The sequence below is a fragment of the Gobio gobio genome (assembly GCF_949357685.1).
Source record: "Gobio gobio genome assembly, chromosome: 16".
Classification (NCBI taxonomy): Eukaryota; Metazoa; Chordata; class Actinopteri; order Cypriniformes; family Gobionidae; genus Gobio; species Gobio gobio.
Window position 1 is genome coordinate 39,713,753 of NC_137109.1, and position 19,781 is coordinate 39,733,533.

The 19,781-nt window shown below is 37.9% G+C and overlaps 1 protein-coding gene across 2 annotated transcripts in view; it reads left to right on the forward strand.

Annotated features, from left to right (window-relative positions):
• naa15a (N-alpha-acetyltransferase 15, NatA auxiliary subunit a) overlaps window positions 1–19,781 on the forward strand; it is a 21,813-nt gene that overhangs the window by 595 nt on the left and 1,437 nt on the right. Inside the window, exons 2-18 of one of the 2 annotated variants that reach the window (XM_079838193.1) lie at window positions 5,205–5,289; window positions 5,392–5,496; window positions 9,824–9,981; window positions 10,190–10,324; window positions 10,437–10,590; window positions 11,384–11,503; window positions 11,583–11,678; window positions 11,756–11,862; window positions 11,959–12,031; window positions 12,125–12,294; window positions 12,456–12,608; window positions 15,035–15,163; window positions 15,340–15,553; window positions 15,669–15,862; window positions 15,941–16,049; window positions 16,135–16,233; window positions 16,310–16,453. In XM_079838193.1, coding sequence (XP_079694319.1) covers window positions 5,205–5,289; window positions 5,392–5,496; window positions 9,824–9,981; window positions 10,190–10,324; window positions 10,437–10,590; window positions 11,384–11,503; window positions 11,583–11,678; window positions 11,756–11,862; window positions 11,959–12,031; window positions 12,125–12,294; window positions 12,456–12,608; window positions 15,035–15,163; window positions 15,340–15,553; window positions 15,669–15,862; window positions 15,941–16,049; window positions 16,135–16,233; window positions 16,310–16,453 — 2,245 coding nt within the window. Of the gene's footprint in view, window positions 1–5,204; window positions 5,290–5,391; window positions 5,497–9,787; window positions 9,982–10,189; window positions 10,325–10,436; window positions 10,591–11,383; window positions 11,504–11,582; window positions 11,679–11,755; window positions 11,863–11,958; window positions 12,032–12,124; window positions 12,295–12,455; window positions 12,609–15,034; window positions 15,164–15,339; window positions 15,554–15,668; window positions 15,863–15,940; window positions 16,050–16,134; window positions 16,234–16,309; window positions 16,454–19,781 lie in introns of both variants that reach the window. The other variant, XM_079838194.1, reaches the window with a different exon arrangement.

Sequence of the window (19,781 nt, forward strand, 5' to 3'; positions counted from 1 at the left end):
CCGATAACAACGTGTGTTGTTTTAAGAGTTCCGTGCTTTCAATCATGTACGTTACGGTGTTGAATCGATTAGTCACCGTACAAGTTAACAGTAGGAAAGTTAATCCATTTAAAGCAATACCAACCGCAAAATAATTGCAGTGCATGAAACATACGAAGGCAATATTGCAGTAGTTTCGTTAGTGTGTACATATTGGTTACGAAAGCTTTATTGGGGTAAAAACATGCCTTTAAATCCACTTTTATTATTGTGCATTGACACTTTTATTAGTACCTGAACGCCACGCCTCAAAAACTGCTGCCAGATGCAAAACTGGACAAATCATGCATGAACATCAACCAAAAAAACTTTATTTCATGAATCATGTGTGGTGGTGGTGATATTAGGAAGTTGGACATTATCATTATTGATAGATGTTGGTTAAACACAATTTGGTGTAATGCAAGCTGAGTCAATGAATATTTTGTGATATTAAGTGCCTGCAATATACTGATTAAACCCGTTAAAGGTATGGTAGGAAATTTGTTTTGTAAACATTTTGTGTTATACTGGTTGAAACTCTCCTCACATCCTAATAGCAATCAATAATAGAAGTGGTCTAAATATTAAAACATGTACATATATCGTCTGTGGAAGCCTCCGGACCAAAAAATGTTCCTGCAATCATTGCATTCGGTACAGATGTCCCACCGAAACCGTGTCCTACCTGCCTGTCAATGTATGTATTTCCATATCTCTGCGCACGCAGACATCACACGTCATCTGTGTGTTGTAGACACATGCTACCCACTTTGCCTACTTATATTATGCCCTAAAAGTATGTACTGTTTTTATGAAGAAAAAGTACATACTTTTTGGAGTAGGCAAGCTTTGGGACATACTACTTCATCAAAATTGCGTCTTTAATGGACAGCTCTTTCGCTTAGTTACGTGCATCCTGTCACTGTTTAAACTGCCCCGTCAATCAACTTGTCACAGTTAAAGCAGCACTAGTTAACTTTTCAACCGTTATAATATATTTTCAAACCTCTTGTGATGATACATCGACTTACAATAGGTTGAATGACACGTCTGCCATAGCCTGACGGGGTCTGTATCGTTTTTAATCGTACTTTTAAACTTCGGGTTTCGGGTAGTAACCCGAGAAAAAAAGAACTACAAAATTCGACTGCTTTACGGCATATACGTCACTTCCACCACTTCCTTAAATTCGGACGTGCGAGCCAAACTATAATTTGTTTGCCGAATGTTATAGTCATGGCCGAAGCGGCACAGAAAAATAAGAAAGCAAAGGTTTTGTCGGAGGAAAGCAAAAAGAGGAAACGAGAAAGTGATGGGATTAAAGGCAGGACGAGGATCAACATCGGGCCAGCGTTTGCTCGTTGGCATGAGCTGAAGGAGGAGGGGCTACATTCTTGCAAGTAAATACATATGATAAGACGTACAAAATCATATTTTAGGATACCTAACATGTCTGTGATATTGGTTTATTTGTCTTGCCTCAAGCTATAATGCAAATCGATTTTTCAAATTTGCAGATTCATCTAGGGTAGCTTGATATTATAATATTGACGATATATGGTTATTTTTACCTACCACTTAGACATTGAATTGAAGTATCATATAGATTCTGTAAAAACGGGAACCAATAGACTAGGCTACTATAATGACGCTGGCTTGTAAACGTGAGCATCGCGATCATTTGGCGTTTGAAAAAAATAAAACCCATGAAATTATATTCATATGACATGCTGAAACATATGCCACTGTACCTGGGATGAAGACATTTCACACGCGACTCAAGCAGAACACCTGCATGTGAACTCCATAGACATGTGAACTCCTCCTGCAGTGTTCAGTGCTATCATAGTTGTCATGTCAATAAATGCACGTGCGATGCATCCCCTGATGTAGAATGACAGTTTACGACAGTAGTAGAGGACAATACTGTTTCCCAACTGTAGGGGGACCCCGAGGGCAAAAACTACCTAGTGCTGCTTTAAAATCCTCCACATTCAATTTAATTTAATTTCCTATTGTTTCGGAGAGAATGGTAGTAGCCTGTTGATCTGGCAGTCGTGGGTCTTTCATGAAGAACTCCTCGTGTGTTTGCATTTTGCATAATGATGCATTTAAAAGTTAATGACCAAACATATTTTTACAAAAGTTCACAATGTGGTTGCAGATGGAATATAATATATTTTCGTCAGGTTTAGATGATGATTATTTATTACTCAAACCCCTTGATCTAAACCTCTCTACTTAACCGTCACATCCGCCATGTTTGTAGTTTTTAATTATTTTTATCCGTGTTTGTAGTTCTAATCGAATCCTCGTCTAATGGGTTGTGGGCAATATTAGCCGTTAGCGTCTGCACGGATCTGCACTAAAGAATCTAACTGGAGAAAGTAGACCATCTGGGTATCTTTGGAAGACTCATTTCAACATACTACGATTTTGGGATTTGGGACTACGCATTCTAATTTTTAATACTATTTAGGATGGATAGTATGCAAATTGGGATGCAGCTGCTGTCACCGGGCACCGTAAACAAACAGCAGCTGCCTTTTACAGTTCCTCCTGAACCAAAACAATGAGCTTATGCTGTGTTCATGCCATGTCGTAACCGTAATTACGAGACCGCAACCAGTAGTCAGGTGGTACAAGTAGGAGCTCTATAAGTTGTTTAAGTTCATTATTATAATGGTATGTGCTTTGAGACCATTTAATTTAACCCTGTCTCTCATTTTATGACACATTGCAGAATCTGCTGTGTGCGTTGCGTTCATGTGTTTTGAAGAATGCGTTCTGAAGGGAGGGTGGGATCTCATGCTTTCAAAGCTAGCTTGCTATTGCTAGCCACTCCGAAATTGCCTACCCTACCTTTTAAGTTTAATTTAATTAGTTATAATTAGCTTTTATAAATTTGACATTTATTATTTGTGAATAGTTGTAATAGTACACTAGCATATAGATAGCCTCAAAGCTGACACTCTTTGGCTAAAAGCTATAAACCTTAATTGTGGTTTCACAGGTCTTTAATATGGTTCATACAGAAACTAAAAGAGAATGTATTCTGGGAGACTAGCTTGACAGGCTGGCTGTCTCTCAAAACCTATTGAGCTGTCTAGTTAGACAATAGTCTATTTAGGGTTTGAGACATAGCCAGTCAAATGACTACTCTGATAGAGAGCAATTGGAAATTGTTTCATACATCCAATCCAAATGATGCACTTTTGTTCTAGTGAAATTATTTGGGCTTTCGGAAGCTGTTTGTAGGTCATCATGACTCAACAGCTGCTTGCCCAATCATCACTCTTGGTATGTGTATTAATGACCAGTCGTGAAACAGTCTCAAGTAGTTCTTTTTACTGATTATTAGAATATCCTGATTTTTTTTGGATATTTTAGTACCTCTGACGTTGGTTTATTTGTGTTTTCTAACATCTGTTTCTCTTCTGGCAGAGGGAGGGAGCTTGAATTGCTAGAAATGTTTATTGTGATTTCATTTTTTCAACTCGCACATTACTTTTAGTCATGAGAACAATCAAATAGCAGTGCCTAATGATGAGATCTGTCCATTAAACACGCTTGTGTTAGAAGGGCATTCCTTCACATTACTGGTATGGTACAAAACTGTTGTGATGACCAGAGTAGATTGGAATTTGTTTGTAATCAACATCTCACCATTATTCTGAGCCTGCCACAGGCGTTTTTGTAGCGCTGTCATTGTTCCTACACTATTTGGAAAAGTATTGAATTTAATTTGAGTAATTTCCAGGTCTGGATAAGTATGGAAAATGTTTTGGGTTTTTCCATACTATTGCCTCTATTCTGTTTTTTAAAGTATAAACTTAAGAATTTCTTCAAATAAATATATCATAGACATCAATAAAACAGCTTGTACGTAAACAATGTCACGTAATGTTACATTTACCTCAGAAAAGCCATTCATTGATCATATGTGTGTTAATCAGCTTGAAACTAACTCTAGAGAGGAGCATTTTGCTAAATACAGTAAATGCATTATATTGCATATTCATTGTATGTTTACTTAAGATTTTTTGTGTTTAATGTATGTTTGAATAAACAGTTTTATGACAGCCACTATTTAAACATTTATATTTAAAAAAAAAATGAGTAGAAGCATAATTATGCCATTAAAAGTATTAACATTATTATCATTATTATTATAAAAACAACCTTATGTTTAATTTAAATGCAAGTAGCCTTGCCTATACAAGTCAGTTGGTTTTTTTTTACCTTTAATATTACAGTAATGTACCAGTAGGGGTTTCCTATATAGATTACAGCATTAGTTGAGACATTTTTTCCCCCCGGAGGATATTTGCCATGTACTGTACCTGATACATACATACTTAAATGAATTGATATCGAATAGAACTGAACCAAAATCAAATCGAATCTTGAAATTTGTTGATTCCCATCCCCACAAGTGTTTTCATGGTAAAAGTTTAGTTTGATTGTCGAACACGACTGAATGAATTCTTAACCATAAGTTTTGAATGCATGCACCACTCAAACTAGCAACAGAAAAAAGAGCAATTAATCATCTAAATGAAACTATAATTATAAAGCGTTTTAGGTTTCTTTTTCTCTTCAAGTAAGCGAAAGTTATCATTGAGAGAACCAATGAAAAACAGAAAATAAAAATATTTACTGTTCTATTTACCAAAAATAATGTTGTATGAACCATTTATGTTTGTTAAATATGGTCTGAAAAATTGTTTGGGGGTTCTGGAAATTTGAGCCTGGAAAAGTATGGAATTTTGAAATAGAAATGTGTAGGAAGCCTGCATTGTTAAGGACTTTAGTAAGGAGCAGATCTTTTATGGGAAACATTATAGGTGTGTCCTTCTCAGATTTGTTTTTCTGACATTGATATCTTGATTATCCAGCGCATGTCTTTGCAGGAGTTCATGAATTCTTTTAACCTTTTGTGTTCTCTTGTGCTGTCTTCTACAGAGTGCCAAGGTGATTCACATATCTTACACTCGCTGTGCTGATATTGTACTTGCATTGGTTATGTTTCTCACACCTACTTTCGATGAGGTTTTGGTTTGATGTTTCGGGTGTTCATAAGCTGTACATCTCTAACCACACACCTTTACCGTATTTTCATTTAGCCTAATACACAGTGAAAGTGTTTTTAGTGTGTGTTTTTCTCATTTTATGTCTTACAGAGATGCTACGAACACAAGCAATACAGAAATGGCCTCAAGTTTTGCAAACAGATCCTCTCCAACCAGAAGTTTGCCGAACATGGAGGTAAGACCATACTTGGACATTAATTACTTAATTTTCTCATCGTTTTGCTAATTTAATTGGTTGAGCACATGATCACCCCCCCCCCCCCCCCCCATCTCTCAGAGACACTCGCAATGAAGGGACTGACTCTGAACTGTTTGGGCCGGAAGGAGGAGGCGTATGATCTAGTGCGACGAGGTTTACGAAACGATCTGAAGAGTCATGTCTGTATCCTTAACAATTTTCCCATTGTCAGTAGATTCATGGAAAGCATTGTCAAAAGAATTATTAGTCATTTTTGTGCATGTATGAACTTGTTGTACATAACTACTATTGAATGAAGCCCAGTTTGAGGGACCTTGTGACTTCTAATTTCAGGCCTGGCAACTGTATGACACCAATTATCCCACAATGCAAGTTAAAGTCACCATTCAACGGAAGTTGCTTTTCTTCCTTATTGTGACTAGGGATGGGTACCGAAACACCGGTATTAAACAGGCTCCAGGGCTATGAATTTAATCGATAAGCTCTGATGTTACCAGTTCTGCTGTCAGTACTAAAGAAATTTAGGAAAATACACATAGGTTACTATTTATTATTTCTAAAGACGTTATTGTATGCAATAATATTAAATCATTTGTCTGTGATGCATTTTTGCTATTCACAATCCAAACACGGAGCTACAGCACCCACAACATGGAAGTCCCTAACTAAACATTAAAATGTCTGGTTACATTTTAGGCCTGTGATATTAATCTAATTTTATTTTATTTTAATTATGCCCTCCAAGAATTATAAAAAAGATATTTGAGTAAAACTATTAAAAACTAGCCACATGCCATCTAGTGCAACTTTCTTCCCTTGACAGCGCGCCGTCATTTCTCCCTTAAACCCAAACTGAATGTCAGAATCAGCACAATTGGTGATTGTTGTAAAATGCAATCTCTACTGTTGCTAAATTGTGGGACATGTTTGATAATACAAAGAGCTATTAAAGCACAATAATACTTGCAATAGATGCTGTTTCCAACTTCAAGGCAGCTTTTTTGAGTTTTGTAAGTAATACCGTTATTTCTTTCAGTAAGCGTAGTAATACCGTTAACCTTAACGATACCCATCACTAATCAGGGCTCCAGACTGCGAATAAATGGTCGTATTTTGCGACCTTTTTTCCTGCTGGTGCGACTGAATTTGGTTGGAGGTCGCACTGGTGCGACCACTGTGGTGCCCAACTAATAAGAGCTGCCATTTCTGTTACATATGAGAAACATCGGACGGCAAACGAAATGAAAGCGGAACTGAACCGTGCTACTCGTTTGAGCTGTGCTGCGCGGACCGTTTATCAGCTCGGAGCAATAATGGACATCTAAACGCGAGCTCATACATGGGCCGATCTCGATCACGCGACACCGTTACTAAACAGCGCTGGGAGATCATCTCTACTGCGAGACCTAGTGGGAAGCGTTTGGTGCAGAATTCTGTTATAAACCACAGATATCAGAGCAAACAGGGCTGACGTGGAGACCAGGAGAAACATTTTGAAACATTCAGGGCTTTCAGTCCACAAATCATAAACATTCACCGCGGATTTAATGTAGTAACATCCCATGGTATTGTAGAAGAAATAGGTAAATGTTTTTTCTTTTCTTTTTTTTTTTTTTTTTTACATTATTCATCTCAGTACACTTTTCAAGTGTTTCACACTTTTTCCAGCACTTCTTATCTCTAAATATTATCCAATTGTAATATTATTTTTAGTGTGATGATTTGTAAAACTAAAAGTTTAAAGGTGCTGGCCACTTTATGGCAAAAAAAAAAAAAAAACACTATAACCAGTAGGTGGTGGCATAGAAGCACTTATTTGACTAATTAGACATTTCCACTCCTTAAAGCTACAATATGTAACTTTTCCGTCCACTAGAGGTCGCCTCTTCAAAACAAAGGCGTAGTTTGATGACGCCACCTTTGAGTGCAGAATCTTGGGACATGTGGTCTTTACTTCACAGCCGGTGGAAAAGAGTCAGGATAGGACTCGGGCAGAAATTACGTTCATGGATCACGCAATCGACAGGGGACTCCCTCTCACGCGTAGCTCACGTCCCGGTTCCTTGGTTAAAATAGCAATTTCTCACGATTTACAAATAGTTGGAAACATTTGGGATATTCTAAGTACTCAACTGAACAAAATATATAACACTGACCTAGTGGTTTTTGGATATTTTACTGCAAAAATCTTACATAGTTCACCTTTAATATATGGAAAAAAAGTAGGAAGTCTCACAGTCTCATGAAAAACTAAAACTTTTCTTTAAATTGTGACTGGATTACACAGAAAACAAGTAAAGAGTGTTCCTTTTAGGTCAGTATGATACTATAAAAGAACAATAGTACATTTAATAAGAGTGGAATTTTACAAATTTCCTTATAAAAATGAGTTTTTTGCACATTACTTTTGTTAATAAAAGTTCATTTTTTTCTGCATAACAATTCAAGCTCAGTGCTTCACTGTTAAATTTCCAATAAACAAACTTGTACTATTATTAGTAACTGCATTTATTAACAAAACAATGCAAACCATTAGTAATTTTATGATTAAATTAACCTTATGATCAGGGCTCTGAACCGGTTCAAGGAACGAAAACCGGAAACGAACAAAATTTTAAGAGGAACAAAAACGGAAACGAAATCAAAATCAATTTGAATCGTTCTGAACAGAAACGTTAATTTGAAATGACCATTAACCGGTTAATAACGTTATTTTATCGTTCTCTTTAATATTTTACTTTGGCAGTGACCAATCATGAACAGCATGTGACGTTGACGGATCAAGCGTGAGTGAAATGCACCATCATCTATGAATCTACCGGTAACGCAAGTCAGTGTAGAGCACGCATTTTCATGCCTCAAGCACATTTCTTTCCCCGCTGAGGTCTACAATGAAAGCGCAGGTATTGGAGGACATTCTTTTCGAACGTTTAAATAAGCAGTACGGACTTTAAGCTCAAATAGTCTGATTTAGGCTGATTTAGTTTATGGATTTTGTTTAAGCCTGTCCAAGTAGGTTACTAGCATCTATCAAACATTTTTCCTATAGTCTTTCAGATTGCCAATACAGGACAGGTCAATGTTTTCTATATAGACGGTTGATGCTTCGTATTAAATGGTATGTTATATTGCATTAAATGATCAAGCTTTATTAGCTGACTGAATTTGCTTATGTGATGCAAGGACGTGTTGCGCAGAGTTTGCTTTGAAAATACCAGTTGACGGTGCATTAAAAGAGCAATGGTTATCCAGTTTATTTATTCTTTATTCATGCAATTTTTAAAACAAGTCGTGTTGAAAAAAAAGTTATGGACAAAGAATGTTATCACTCTTCTGAAAATAATTAGGCATTAGAGGCCACTTTAGATTGTCTAACGCTCCATTAAAACAGGTCTGCTGTTTATGCCTTGTAATTAATGCATGTATTTCTGGTTTTAAAAATGTTATTAAATAAATATTCAAGTTTAATTACCATGTGTTATATTATTATTGAGTGAAAATAAGTCTATTTATACATATTTGTTTAAAGTATAGGCTTAATTAAAATAACGTTATTAACCGGTATTTTTTCAAATCAAACTGTTTTCGGAACAGTAATGTTTATTGAGGAACGCAAAAACGAAAACGCTATAATATCGATTCTGCTCGGAGTGAACCGATTGATATTTTTTTCCGTTTTTAAGCCCTGCTTATGATAAATGTTCCTCCAACGCCACCAAATCAGGTGCTGGCGCCACCATCTGTAGAACTTAGTGGCGCTGGTGCCACTGCTCTCAAATGTTAGTCTGGAGCCCTGCTAATTGTGAAGCGGCTTCTCGAACAAGAAAAAATGTTGGATGCAACTTGATTTTGTCCATTGGGAATTGATTTTGATCAAATATATGTGGCCTTGGTGAGCAGAAGAGACATTATTATGTGAGTGACCGGTTGTCCTGCATCATCAGAACAAAGAGATGCAGCTGCAAGAGGGAGGGGAAGTTATTTTGATTAAAGATTATGAGGGCACATGCATTGAGAAAAAATGATTTGCACAGATGAATCATTTATAATAAATACTGCAATATTCTGTAAAGAGATGAGAATTGCCCATTTCGATTTCATGATTACTTTAAAGAATAGGTGCCGAGCTGTACAATTAATTGAAATAAAACAAGTATCGTAATATTATGGCCTAGTCCGATTATCAAATTGCAAAGGCTGTTTTTTAATTAAATAACTACATTTTCTTACATGTAAATATTATAATAGTAATATTTCTTGTTGTTAAACATTGATATTTAGCAATAGAAATTAAAATAATAGTAATAACAATAATTATAATTATTGTTAGTCATAATGATACAAATATTTTGGGTTGAATTGTGCAGCCCTACAAACAAGCACAGCAAACCTGTAGCTTTTTTGTTTTATTTAATTTTGATCTGAAAAAAATGTATTTATCAGAAATTGACCCCCACCCCCAATTCAACCCTAGGTGCTGCCCTGTTTCCTGTCCTTAACTCTTCTTCAGGTTGGCACGTGTACGGTTTGCTTCAGCGCTCGGATAAGAAATATGACGAAGCCATCAAATGCTACAGGAATGCTCTTAAATGGGACAAAGACAATCTGCAGATCCTCAGAGATCTCTCACTGCTGCAGATCCAAATGAGAGACCTCGAAGGTTACAGGGTAAGTTATTTGGAATGGAAGTGCATGTACAAGTATGTGTCAGGAAATTACGATGTTCCGTGGAAAAAGCCAGTTAAAATACTGTTGATTTATATTTTCCTTCATCCTTTCACTCAAATCATGGTGATATTATCATTCGTAATATTTATATTATATTAGGAGTATGCACATTATAATAATTCTCACCTCTCTCCTTTTTCTCTCACAGGAGACCAGGTACCAGTTACTGCAGTTGCGTCCAGCTCAAAGAGCCTCCTGGATCGGATATGCCATTGCATACCACCTTTTGGAAGATTATGAGATGGCGGCTAAGATAGTGGAAGAGTTCCGCAAAACGCAACAGGTATTTATTTATTTTTTTTGTCATCTGCACTAAGGTTATTTTTGCAAGAAGCTTAGTAGGGAATACCACAAAGTGTATTAACACCTGAGATTTGTGCACGATTGTATTTCAGACGTCTCCAGATAAAGTGGATTACGAGTACAGTGAGCTTTTGCTGTATCAGAATCAGCTGTTGAGAGAGGCCGGGCTTATCAAAGAAGCCCTTGATCACCTGACCAACTATGAAAAACAGATCTGTGACAAACTTGCTGTAGAGGAGACACGAGGTGTGTTTTATAAATGTGTCAGCGGATGTTCAGTTCAATGTGTTAGTTATTGGCTGATATTAGAGGTTTTCTCTTTTGTTTCAGATGATTGGATGCTTTCTTCTTTTTTTTTACTTGTACATTAATTTAGCTGTCATCTAATGCTCACTTAGTTAATATTTAAAGCAAACACTAATTTAATAACTATTGTATTAACTACTGTTCAAAAGGGGTAGTCAAGATTTTGTTTTTGAAAATAAATCTCTTCTGCTCACCAAGGCCACATTTATTTGATCAAAATGCAGTTAAAACAGTGATATTGTGAAATAATATAACAATATAAAATAACTATATCAAATAATATTTCAAATTATTTTAAAATATTCTTTATCCCTGTGATGCAAAGCTGTATTTTCAGCATCATTACTGCAGTCTCCAGTGTCACATGATTCTTCAGAAATCATTCTAATATACTGATTTGATGCTCAAGAAACATTTCTTATTGTTATCGATGTTGAAAACAGAATCTTTGATGAATCAAACGTTCAAAAAACAGCATTTCATTTAGATAGAAATGGTGTGACATTATAAATATTTGCTTGCTGAATAAAAAAAATTCTTAAAAAACCCCCCCCCCGAACTTTTGAATGGTAGTGTATTTTTAGTTTATTTATACAAACAACACCATTTTGTTATAATTACCAGTGTTAGTTAGAACTTTAATAAGGGTGCATCCCTTTGTGTGTCATCTGGGAACTTGTTTATCATGCGCTGTCACAGTTTCTTTAACCAAAGTGTTTTGGTGTGAGTGTAGGAGAGCTGCTTCTGAAGTTAGACCGGGCTGGGGAAGCTGCAGAGGTTTATCGCCGACTGCTGGAAAGAAACCCTGAGAACTGGAGCTACTATCAAGGGCTGGAGAAAGCACTCAAACCAAGTAAACGCACATCCTGAATTCAGCAAATCTGGGCTAATTTTCATTTCTATTAGCCCTTATTATGTCATGCTGCTTTCAGAGAGTGCTGAGGACAAGCAGAAAATCTATGAAGATGCCTGGGTCAAGTATCCTAAAGGCCTGGTGCCAAGAAGACTTCCTCTCAGCTTCCTCACAGGTCAGTCTTGTCAAATCAATAGGGCTGTTATGCTCTCATAGTGTGGCTGTGTATATGACCACATTTGGTTCTCGCAGGTGAGAAGTTTAGAGAGTGTTTGGATCGCTACCTAAGGATGAACTTTAGCAAAGGATGCCCGCCTGTCTTTACCACACTCAAATCACTCTACCAGCACAAAGACAAGGTGAGATAACCATATGACATGGAGATGTGTAGACATTTCTGCACTTCAACAAATAAGAAAATAGACCTTTGTGTAACATCTTCCTGTCTTTTGCAGGTGGTGATAATTGAGGAGTTAACTGTGGGCTATGAAAAAAGTTTAAGAACCTGTAAAATGTTCAACCAAAATGGTGAGTACCGATTTTAATGACGGATAGCAATTGAAGTGATGGTGTGGATGGTGCCAGATTTCTCACTGTGGACATGTGTTGCTGAATTTGTAGATGATGGTAAAATGGAGCCACCCACCACTCTACTGTGGGTTCAGTTTTTCCTTGCCCAGCATTTCAACCATATCAGCAAACAGACGCTTGCGCTTGAATACATCAACACAGCCATTGAAAGCACCCCCACCCTCATAGAGCTCTTCCTCATTAAGGCGAAGATATACAAGGTAAAACACTCAATTTGATGAAACGAACGGAGGTACTTTGCATCAAGAGTTAACTAAATGACACACCTTTATGTTTGGAAGTCTCAAAATTGTCAAACCCGAACCATTGAAAAGAACTTGAGAGAGTGACTAATTTTCCGTCTCGCTCGTTCTCTTGAAAGCATGCAGGTAACATCCGTGAAGCTGCTCGATGGATGGACGAGGCCCAGGCTCTGGACACTGCTGACCGCTTCATCAACTCCAAGTGTGCCAAGTATTTGCTCAAGGCTGGACTTATCAAGGAGGCTGAAGAGATGTGTTCCAAGTTCACACGGGTTAGAAATTATTGCATATACGCTATCGTTCAAAAATGTGGGGTCTGGTAGATTAAGAAATGAATACTTTTATTCAGAAAGGATGCATTAAATTGATAAAAAGTGACTGTAAAGACATTTTGAATGTTACAAAAGATTTAGATTTTCAAATAATGCTGTTCTTCTCAATCAAAGAATCCTGAAAAAACGATTTCTAAGAAAATTTAACTTTGCTCCGACAGGAATAATTTACATTTTAAAATGCATTAGAATATATATATTTTATTATATTAAATTGTAATAATATTAAAATATACAATATTATTTTAAATTGTAATATATCAGTGTTGGTGATTTTTGCTGTATATTTGATTGATTAATTGCAGCCTTGTTGAGCATAATGCTGCGTTCACACCAAACGCGAATAGAGCGTCGGGAGCGAGTGATTTCAATGTTAAGTCAACGGAAAGGCAAGTTGATGCGCATCTGAAGGTCCTGCAGCGCGATAGACGCGTTTCGTACGGCGCGATGGACGTGATTCCGCCTCATTCGCGTGTCCAGTTTGTGCGAATGAGGTGAATTGAGCGTCTTGCGCGAGTGGTGCTTTTTGTGCATTCACGCATTTTAAGTGAATTTGCGTCTGACGCCCGAGTTGAATTTTTTTAACTTTGGTGTCAATTCGCACCGCGTTAACCAATCAGGAGCCTGCTTGCTGCTGTCACATGGTAAAGTGACGTGATGAGAAACCCCGCATAATTTAGAAATACTACTATTGTGTCACAAAATGTAGTTTTAAGACTTTTTCAGGTGAGAATGTAGTTGTTTAAAGCTCAAATGTGTGGTTTATTTGTAAAGAGAACGCCTATTTAAAAAAAAAATTATCTTGCGTTTTTGGAGTTGCGAGATCCAGGCGATCACCGGGCGCTCGTCAACCCTGACGAGAGCAGCCTTTCCTCGGCTAGTCCTTCTGGCGTTTGCCGCTGGCTCAGATGTCTCTGTAGTGGTTAAACATGACATAATTTGTCTTGTATAGATCTAGGGGACGATATTTAGTCGAATTATCTTTTGTTGCCTGCCAAATCGTTTTGACTGAGGGCAAAGTGAAGTTTCATAACTTTATTTTTTTTTTTTAAGGAAATGTAAATATGTAAAACTTTCTTCAAAAGCATAAAATCTGTATGAACCCAAACATTTGATTGCAAGCTTGTGACTTTAGTTAATATCAAAGACTGTATATGTAGAAAGACGTGTTACACTTGTGTTACTATGAATGGGAGAAACTACATCAAGCAATATGGAGTAATAAGTCCTGCCTTCTTAAGAAAAGAGGTAATTGCTGATTGGTAGTCATTGCGTCACTGCAGCTGCCATTAGAAGCTCCAGTTCCTATAGAGACAGAGCGTATTTAGGCCACGCCCACACCGGGGGGAAAACAATCCAACGCTCTCCATTGACTTTGCATTGCGGGAGGCTGCCTCATTGTCATTTCAGACTTATAACAAAAAACAGAACAATGTATAAAAGCTGATATGTGACAAGGTGTACAGCAAACAAGCTAAAAAACACAGAAATAAGTTTTTATAAGCTGTCGACCCAAAAAACGAGCGTTTAAGAAGATAAAAGTGGATACAGGCAATACGAAGTGACGCTTCAGCAGGATGAATGGGTAAATTTTGGGATCCTGACACTCAGTATGTCTCAGTATGTGTGCAGTAAACATTTTGTCACTGTTAAGTCAAATATCCAAATGTCCGTTTTATATATGATATTTCCTGTCGTTGATTACATTCCCCTCTAGTCGCCGTAGTTATCAGTGTAATATGACCTGTAGCGCTCTGTCTCAATGGCCTGAATCCACTTTTTTGTCCTTAAACGCTCGTTTTTTTGGGTCAACAGCTTATAAAAACGTCTGGGTTTTTGCCTCTGGGTTTTATTTAGCTTGTTTGCAGTTCACTTTGTCACATATCAGCTTTTATACATTGTTCAGTTTTTTGTAATAAGTCCGAAATGACAAGGAGGCAGCCTCCCGCAATGCAAAGTCAATGGAGACGGTTTGATTGTTTTCCCCCCCGGTGGGCGTGGCCTTCAGATTATGACGCGTGTCGCTCTGTCTCTATAGAAACAGTCAGTGTTCTGAGACGCACACTTAGGACTGTACATGTGTATTTGCTTGGTCCAGCCTGAAAAATGCAGTTTTTGTTAATTCGAGTGTTTAGAAACAAGATTTATGACACAATTGTTATCAGATTTCATTGATTTCAAATATGAAATTTAATCGTAAGCTTGGCGAACAGTTTGGGAGATTTTGATGTTTCCCCTTTCAAAACGATAGGTGCTGCACTTGCATGTCTGAGAGGCGTTTCAAAGATGGCCACAAATGAAGTGAAATGACTTGTATTAAAGGGACTTTGCTAATTCTGAGTGTATCCAATCTTTGTTTCCTGCAGGAAGGAACCTCTGCAGTAGAGAATCTGAATGAGATGCAGTGCATGTGGTTCCAGACGGAATGTGCTCTGTCCTACAAGTCCTTGAACAAATATGGAGATGCACTGAAGAAGTGCCATGAAATTGAAAGGGTAAGTCATTAAAGCATTAGACACTGGAAGATGTTTATTTCAAGTTTAATCTGTTGAATGTTGAATCGCTGTTGAATGTTGAATTGCTAAATCTGTAGGTTTAGCACAAAGCTAGTTTAGAGTTCAAGGTGAATGGTCCGAAATATCCTGACTCTTTCATCTTTTGCTGTTCACAGCATTTTGTGGAGATAACGGACGACCAGTTTGACTTCCACACATACTGTATGCGGAAGATGACTCTGCGCTCCTATGTGGATTTGCTCAAGCTAGAGGATGTGTTGCGTATGCACCCTTTCTACTTCAAGGCAGCACGTACGGCCATCGAGATCTACCTCAGCCTGCACGATAACCCACTCTCTGATGACAACAAGGAGTCGCAAGCTGACAATGGTACCTTCATGCACATTAAACAAACTCAAACCTCAGAGGCCCATCCTTGTTTTTGTTGAAAGTTAACAAAAAAGGGAGATGAGTTTGGTTTTGAATAATTGTGTTTGTTCCATAGCCAACCTGACAGACAAGGAGTTGAAGAAATTGCGCAACAAACAGAGACGTGCCCAAAAGAAAGCCCAGTTAGAAGAGGAAAAGAAGAATGCTGAAAAAGAGAAACAGCTGAAGAATCAAAAGAAGAAAAAGGAAGAGGATGAGGAGGAGATTGGAGGACCTAAAGAGGAGCTCATACCAGAAAAACTGGCCAAGGTGTGTACGTTGACAAAGTCACTTTAAGAGGATAAGTATCTTGGTTTGTTCATCACATTGTCATGTTTTTGTCTGTAGGTTGAGAGTCCGCTAGAAGAAGCGGTTAAGTTCCTGACTCCTCTGAAGAACTTGGTAAAGAATAAAATAGATACGCACCTGCTGGCATTTGAGATCTACCTAAGGAAAGGTAACCATACTGATGAACTCAACAATGATTTATAACATTTTAAATTCTGTGATTTAAAACTCATAATGTGTGTTTGCGTTTGTAGAGAAGTATCTTTTGATGCTGCAGTCAGTGAAGAGAGCTTACTCATTGGACCCCGATCACCCTTGGCTCCACCAGTGCTTGGTGCGATTCTTCAAAGGAGGTACATAAAGGCGTACATACTTTCCTGGCATAGAACAAAAGCATATAAGTACACTAAAATTTGTGTTTGTTTTCAGTGTCGGACAGTAAGGACATGCCTGAGGCAGTGCAGACGGTTCTGAAGCAGGAGATTACAAAACTGTTTGGAGAGAGCGATCCCAAAACTTTCAACAAGAACTTCTTGAGCAAACATGCAAACTCAATACCACACAGGGTTGCAGGTACCCACTTATGATGTTAATGAACTTAACTACTAGGAGTGTGACGAGAAGCTTATCTCACGAGACGAGAAATGAGATTGGGTTCACGAGAACGAGATGAGATTTTTACATAGTATTTTTAAGAAATCCTCAATGATGAAATGCATGACTAGAAAAATTGTTTGCAGGTGCATTTGAAATGTTTTTACTCATCATCTTGCAATGAATGTCATTTCAGTTCTACTTTCTGAGTATGAATTATCATGCAGCAAAATACAACAATACTCAAGCACTAAGGTTTTGCCAAAAACTCAACAGGCTGGCTTCTGTCCTGTATGACTGTCTCTTCTGACCTTAGAGCTTCTTTTGACCTCCTAACTGAACTCCTTCCCACAAACTGATCATAGATATTAAGTGCAAACAGTAACCATAATACCATAATTAAAGTACTCAATATTCAAAGTGCAAATAGAGACCACATTTTTCTTCAAGCATGATACAGAGCTAAGAGATTACAACGAGAGCTTATATATTGAGAAATATTCGCTTGCCTCAGAGAGCCGCTTTCAAACAACGTATTGAAATCACGTTTGAATGCGCGCTCGCGTTTACTTTCACTTTTAATTTCACGATCGTGTGTACTCTGGGAATAGTACTGGTGGTACTGAATGCGCATTTTCAAATATAAGTCTGACGCTTCTGCTGCGCAACGAATCCTCCGCACGGAGTCCATTAACATGTAACACACACTCTTAACACACGCTCAATGCGAGCGCTCGTCTTCTCGACACATGATCAGTGCTGTGCACTATGTACGGCTTGAACCTGATGCTGATGGAACTGAAGTGACTGTTATCCACCTGAATTAAATTGTTTTTTTTATTTCTATAAAAAGCCAAACTAGAGTGGAGGCGTATTGTGAACGTAGTGTTGGCATATTCTATCAATCTTAACTTCACCCTCACACTCGTCATTACAATATGACACGAGACAGCTTTCACCTCGACGAGAAATCTTGTCACAGTTTAGTCTCACGACATCTCGTGGCACCCCTATTAACTACTATTTTGGAAACTTCTATTTCCTTACAAAAAGTACAATTGTAAGTATATACTATCGTTCTAAAGTTTGGGATCTGGTTTTAATTTTCATCTTTTGAAAGAAATTAAAGGTCCCATGGCATGAAATTTCCATTTTATGAGGTTTTTCAACATTAATATGAGTTCCCCTAGCCTGAATATTGTCCCCAAGTGGATAGAAATGTTGATCGGTGTAAAACCGAGTTCTGGCTGTATTTCTCTGCCTTTGAGAAAATGACAGGCCAGACTAGCCAATCCTGAAGTCTCCTGGTTTGACGTCCAAGCAGGAGCGGTTACCTCCCTTTCCTCCACCCAGAGAATCTGGCACGCCCATGCAAACGCTCGCGAGATCATGGCTTGTGAACGAGTGAACGCTGGCAGTTTCTCAGTGTTTGGATGTACAAATGAAAACAGAAGTCTTTTTTCAGTTCCTTCTGATCTGTGATCAGTGATTTCTGATGTGTAGCTAATTATTTATTATTCGTGGACACTCAGCGGCTTCTCTCTCTCCAGACAGAACGGTGTTTACTATCTTGTGAGTCAGTGTTTTTGTACGTCCTCGTCGCGTCTATCTGTTCTAAAATGTGCATACAGTTGTTTCTGCTCAACATCAGCACTCACATCTTTAGAGATAAACCTCACACACGCCGACGCTCGGGCTGCACTGGCCGGTCGGCCTTCAACATCCCGACCCCCACTACTGCATCTGGCCCACAGTGGAGGCACCTTACGCGGCGCGAGGTTAAGCAGACGGAGGGGAAGCGTGAGTGTATCTGGGCTATGCTAGCCAGCTTTCCCCACAATAAACTGGATTACATTCGATTACTGCTGTTGTGCCTTTGTTTGCGCTGTGTACTCAATGCGCGTCACTGACGCTTTTCATATGATAGGAAAATATCTAAAAATAATGCTATTATCAACACTTACTCGTAACTCGTTCATCTCGACAGCTGTAATGGTACTTTGCATGTGTTACAAAGTTGGTAATAATGATGAAGACGGACTCGGTGTGACTGGGACTCGTGTTTATTCAGAACTCTCAGATACAAACACAAACTCGCGCTGACTGACAGCGCTCTCATAACTCAGTAGTTACTATAAATAACTTTGTTAGCAATCGCTCCGTCTCTGTGATGTCCGGACCGGTTCGCGAACGAATCATTCTATTGAATCGGTTCTTTTTAGTGAACCGAATCAGTTCACCAAATCGGACTGAATCGTTCTAAACGGTTCGCGTCTCCAGTCAGTGCTGATCCATAATTTACTAGAGTTACTAACTTTCTGACATGAGTGACAGTCCCTCCGACTAAAAATAGACTAATAACCTGAAGTATATGCTGTAACTACAACAGTTCACTGAACTGAGACTGACAGAACTGATGTGAAGTGAACTCAGGTCCATCCTCTGGCAGCAGGCTCGTGCCTCGTAGACCTCGTTAAACCACGCCCCCTCCGCTAATTTCAAATGCAAAGATGTCCACAAATCACAACAGTGGGCGTTTTTACTGAAGTCTCACAGCAGACACGCCCCTTGTAACAGGGCATTCAGCCACAGGGCAAACAGCAGTATAGAAAAAATGCCTTTTATTTCTAAATTATGACATTTTATGATGTAAAAATCATACTAACAATATAAGTACACCTCAGGAAACATTATAAAATAATAGAAAAATGCCATGCCATGGGACCTTTAATAATTGTATTTAGCAAGAATGCATTAAAATGATCAAAAGGGACCGTAAAAGCATTTAGAATGTCACAAAAGATTACTATAAATAATTGCTGTTCATTTGACCTTCAATCCATCAAAGCATCTTGGGGGGGGGAAAGTATTACAGGTTCCACAATTGATGATAAGAAGAAATGTTTCTTGCTTGAGTAGCAAATCAGAGTGATTTCTGAAGGGATCATGTGACACTGAAGTAATGAATACTGAATTCAGCTTTTCTATCACAGGAATTACATTTTAAACTGCATTTTAAAAACCAATCATTTTAAATTGTAATATTTTACAATATTACTGTTTTTACTTTTTGATCAAATAATTGCAGTCTTGATGAACGTAAGAGACTTCTTTCAAATCTTACCAACCCCAAACTTTTGAACCGTATTAAACATAATTTATATGTGCACTTGAATTGGTTAAATATAATAAAAAATTAACACGTTCAATCACATTACTGCTTGTTTGCATAAGCTTGAACTACACTTAAGTCAAAAGCCATTTTTGCTCATGAATGACTCCTAATTGCTTTGTTGCTGTGAAACTC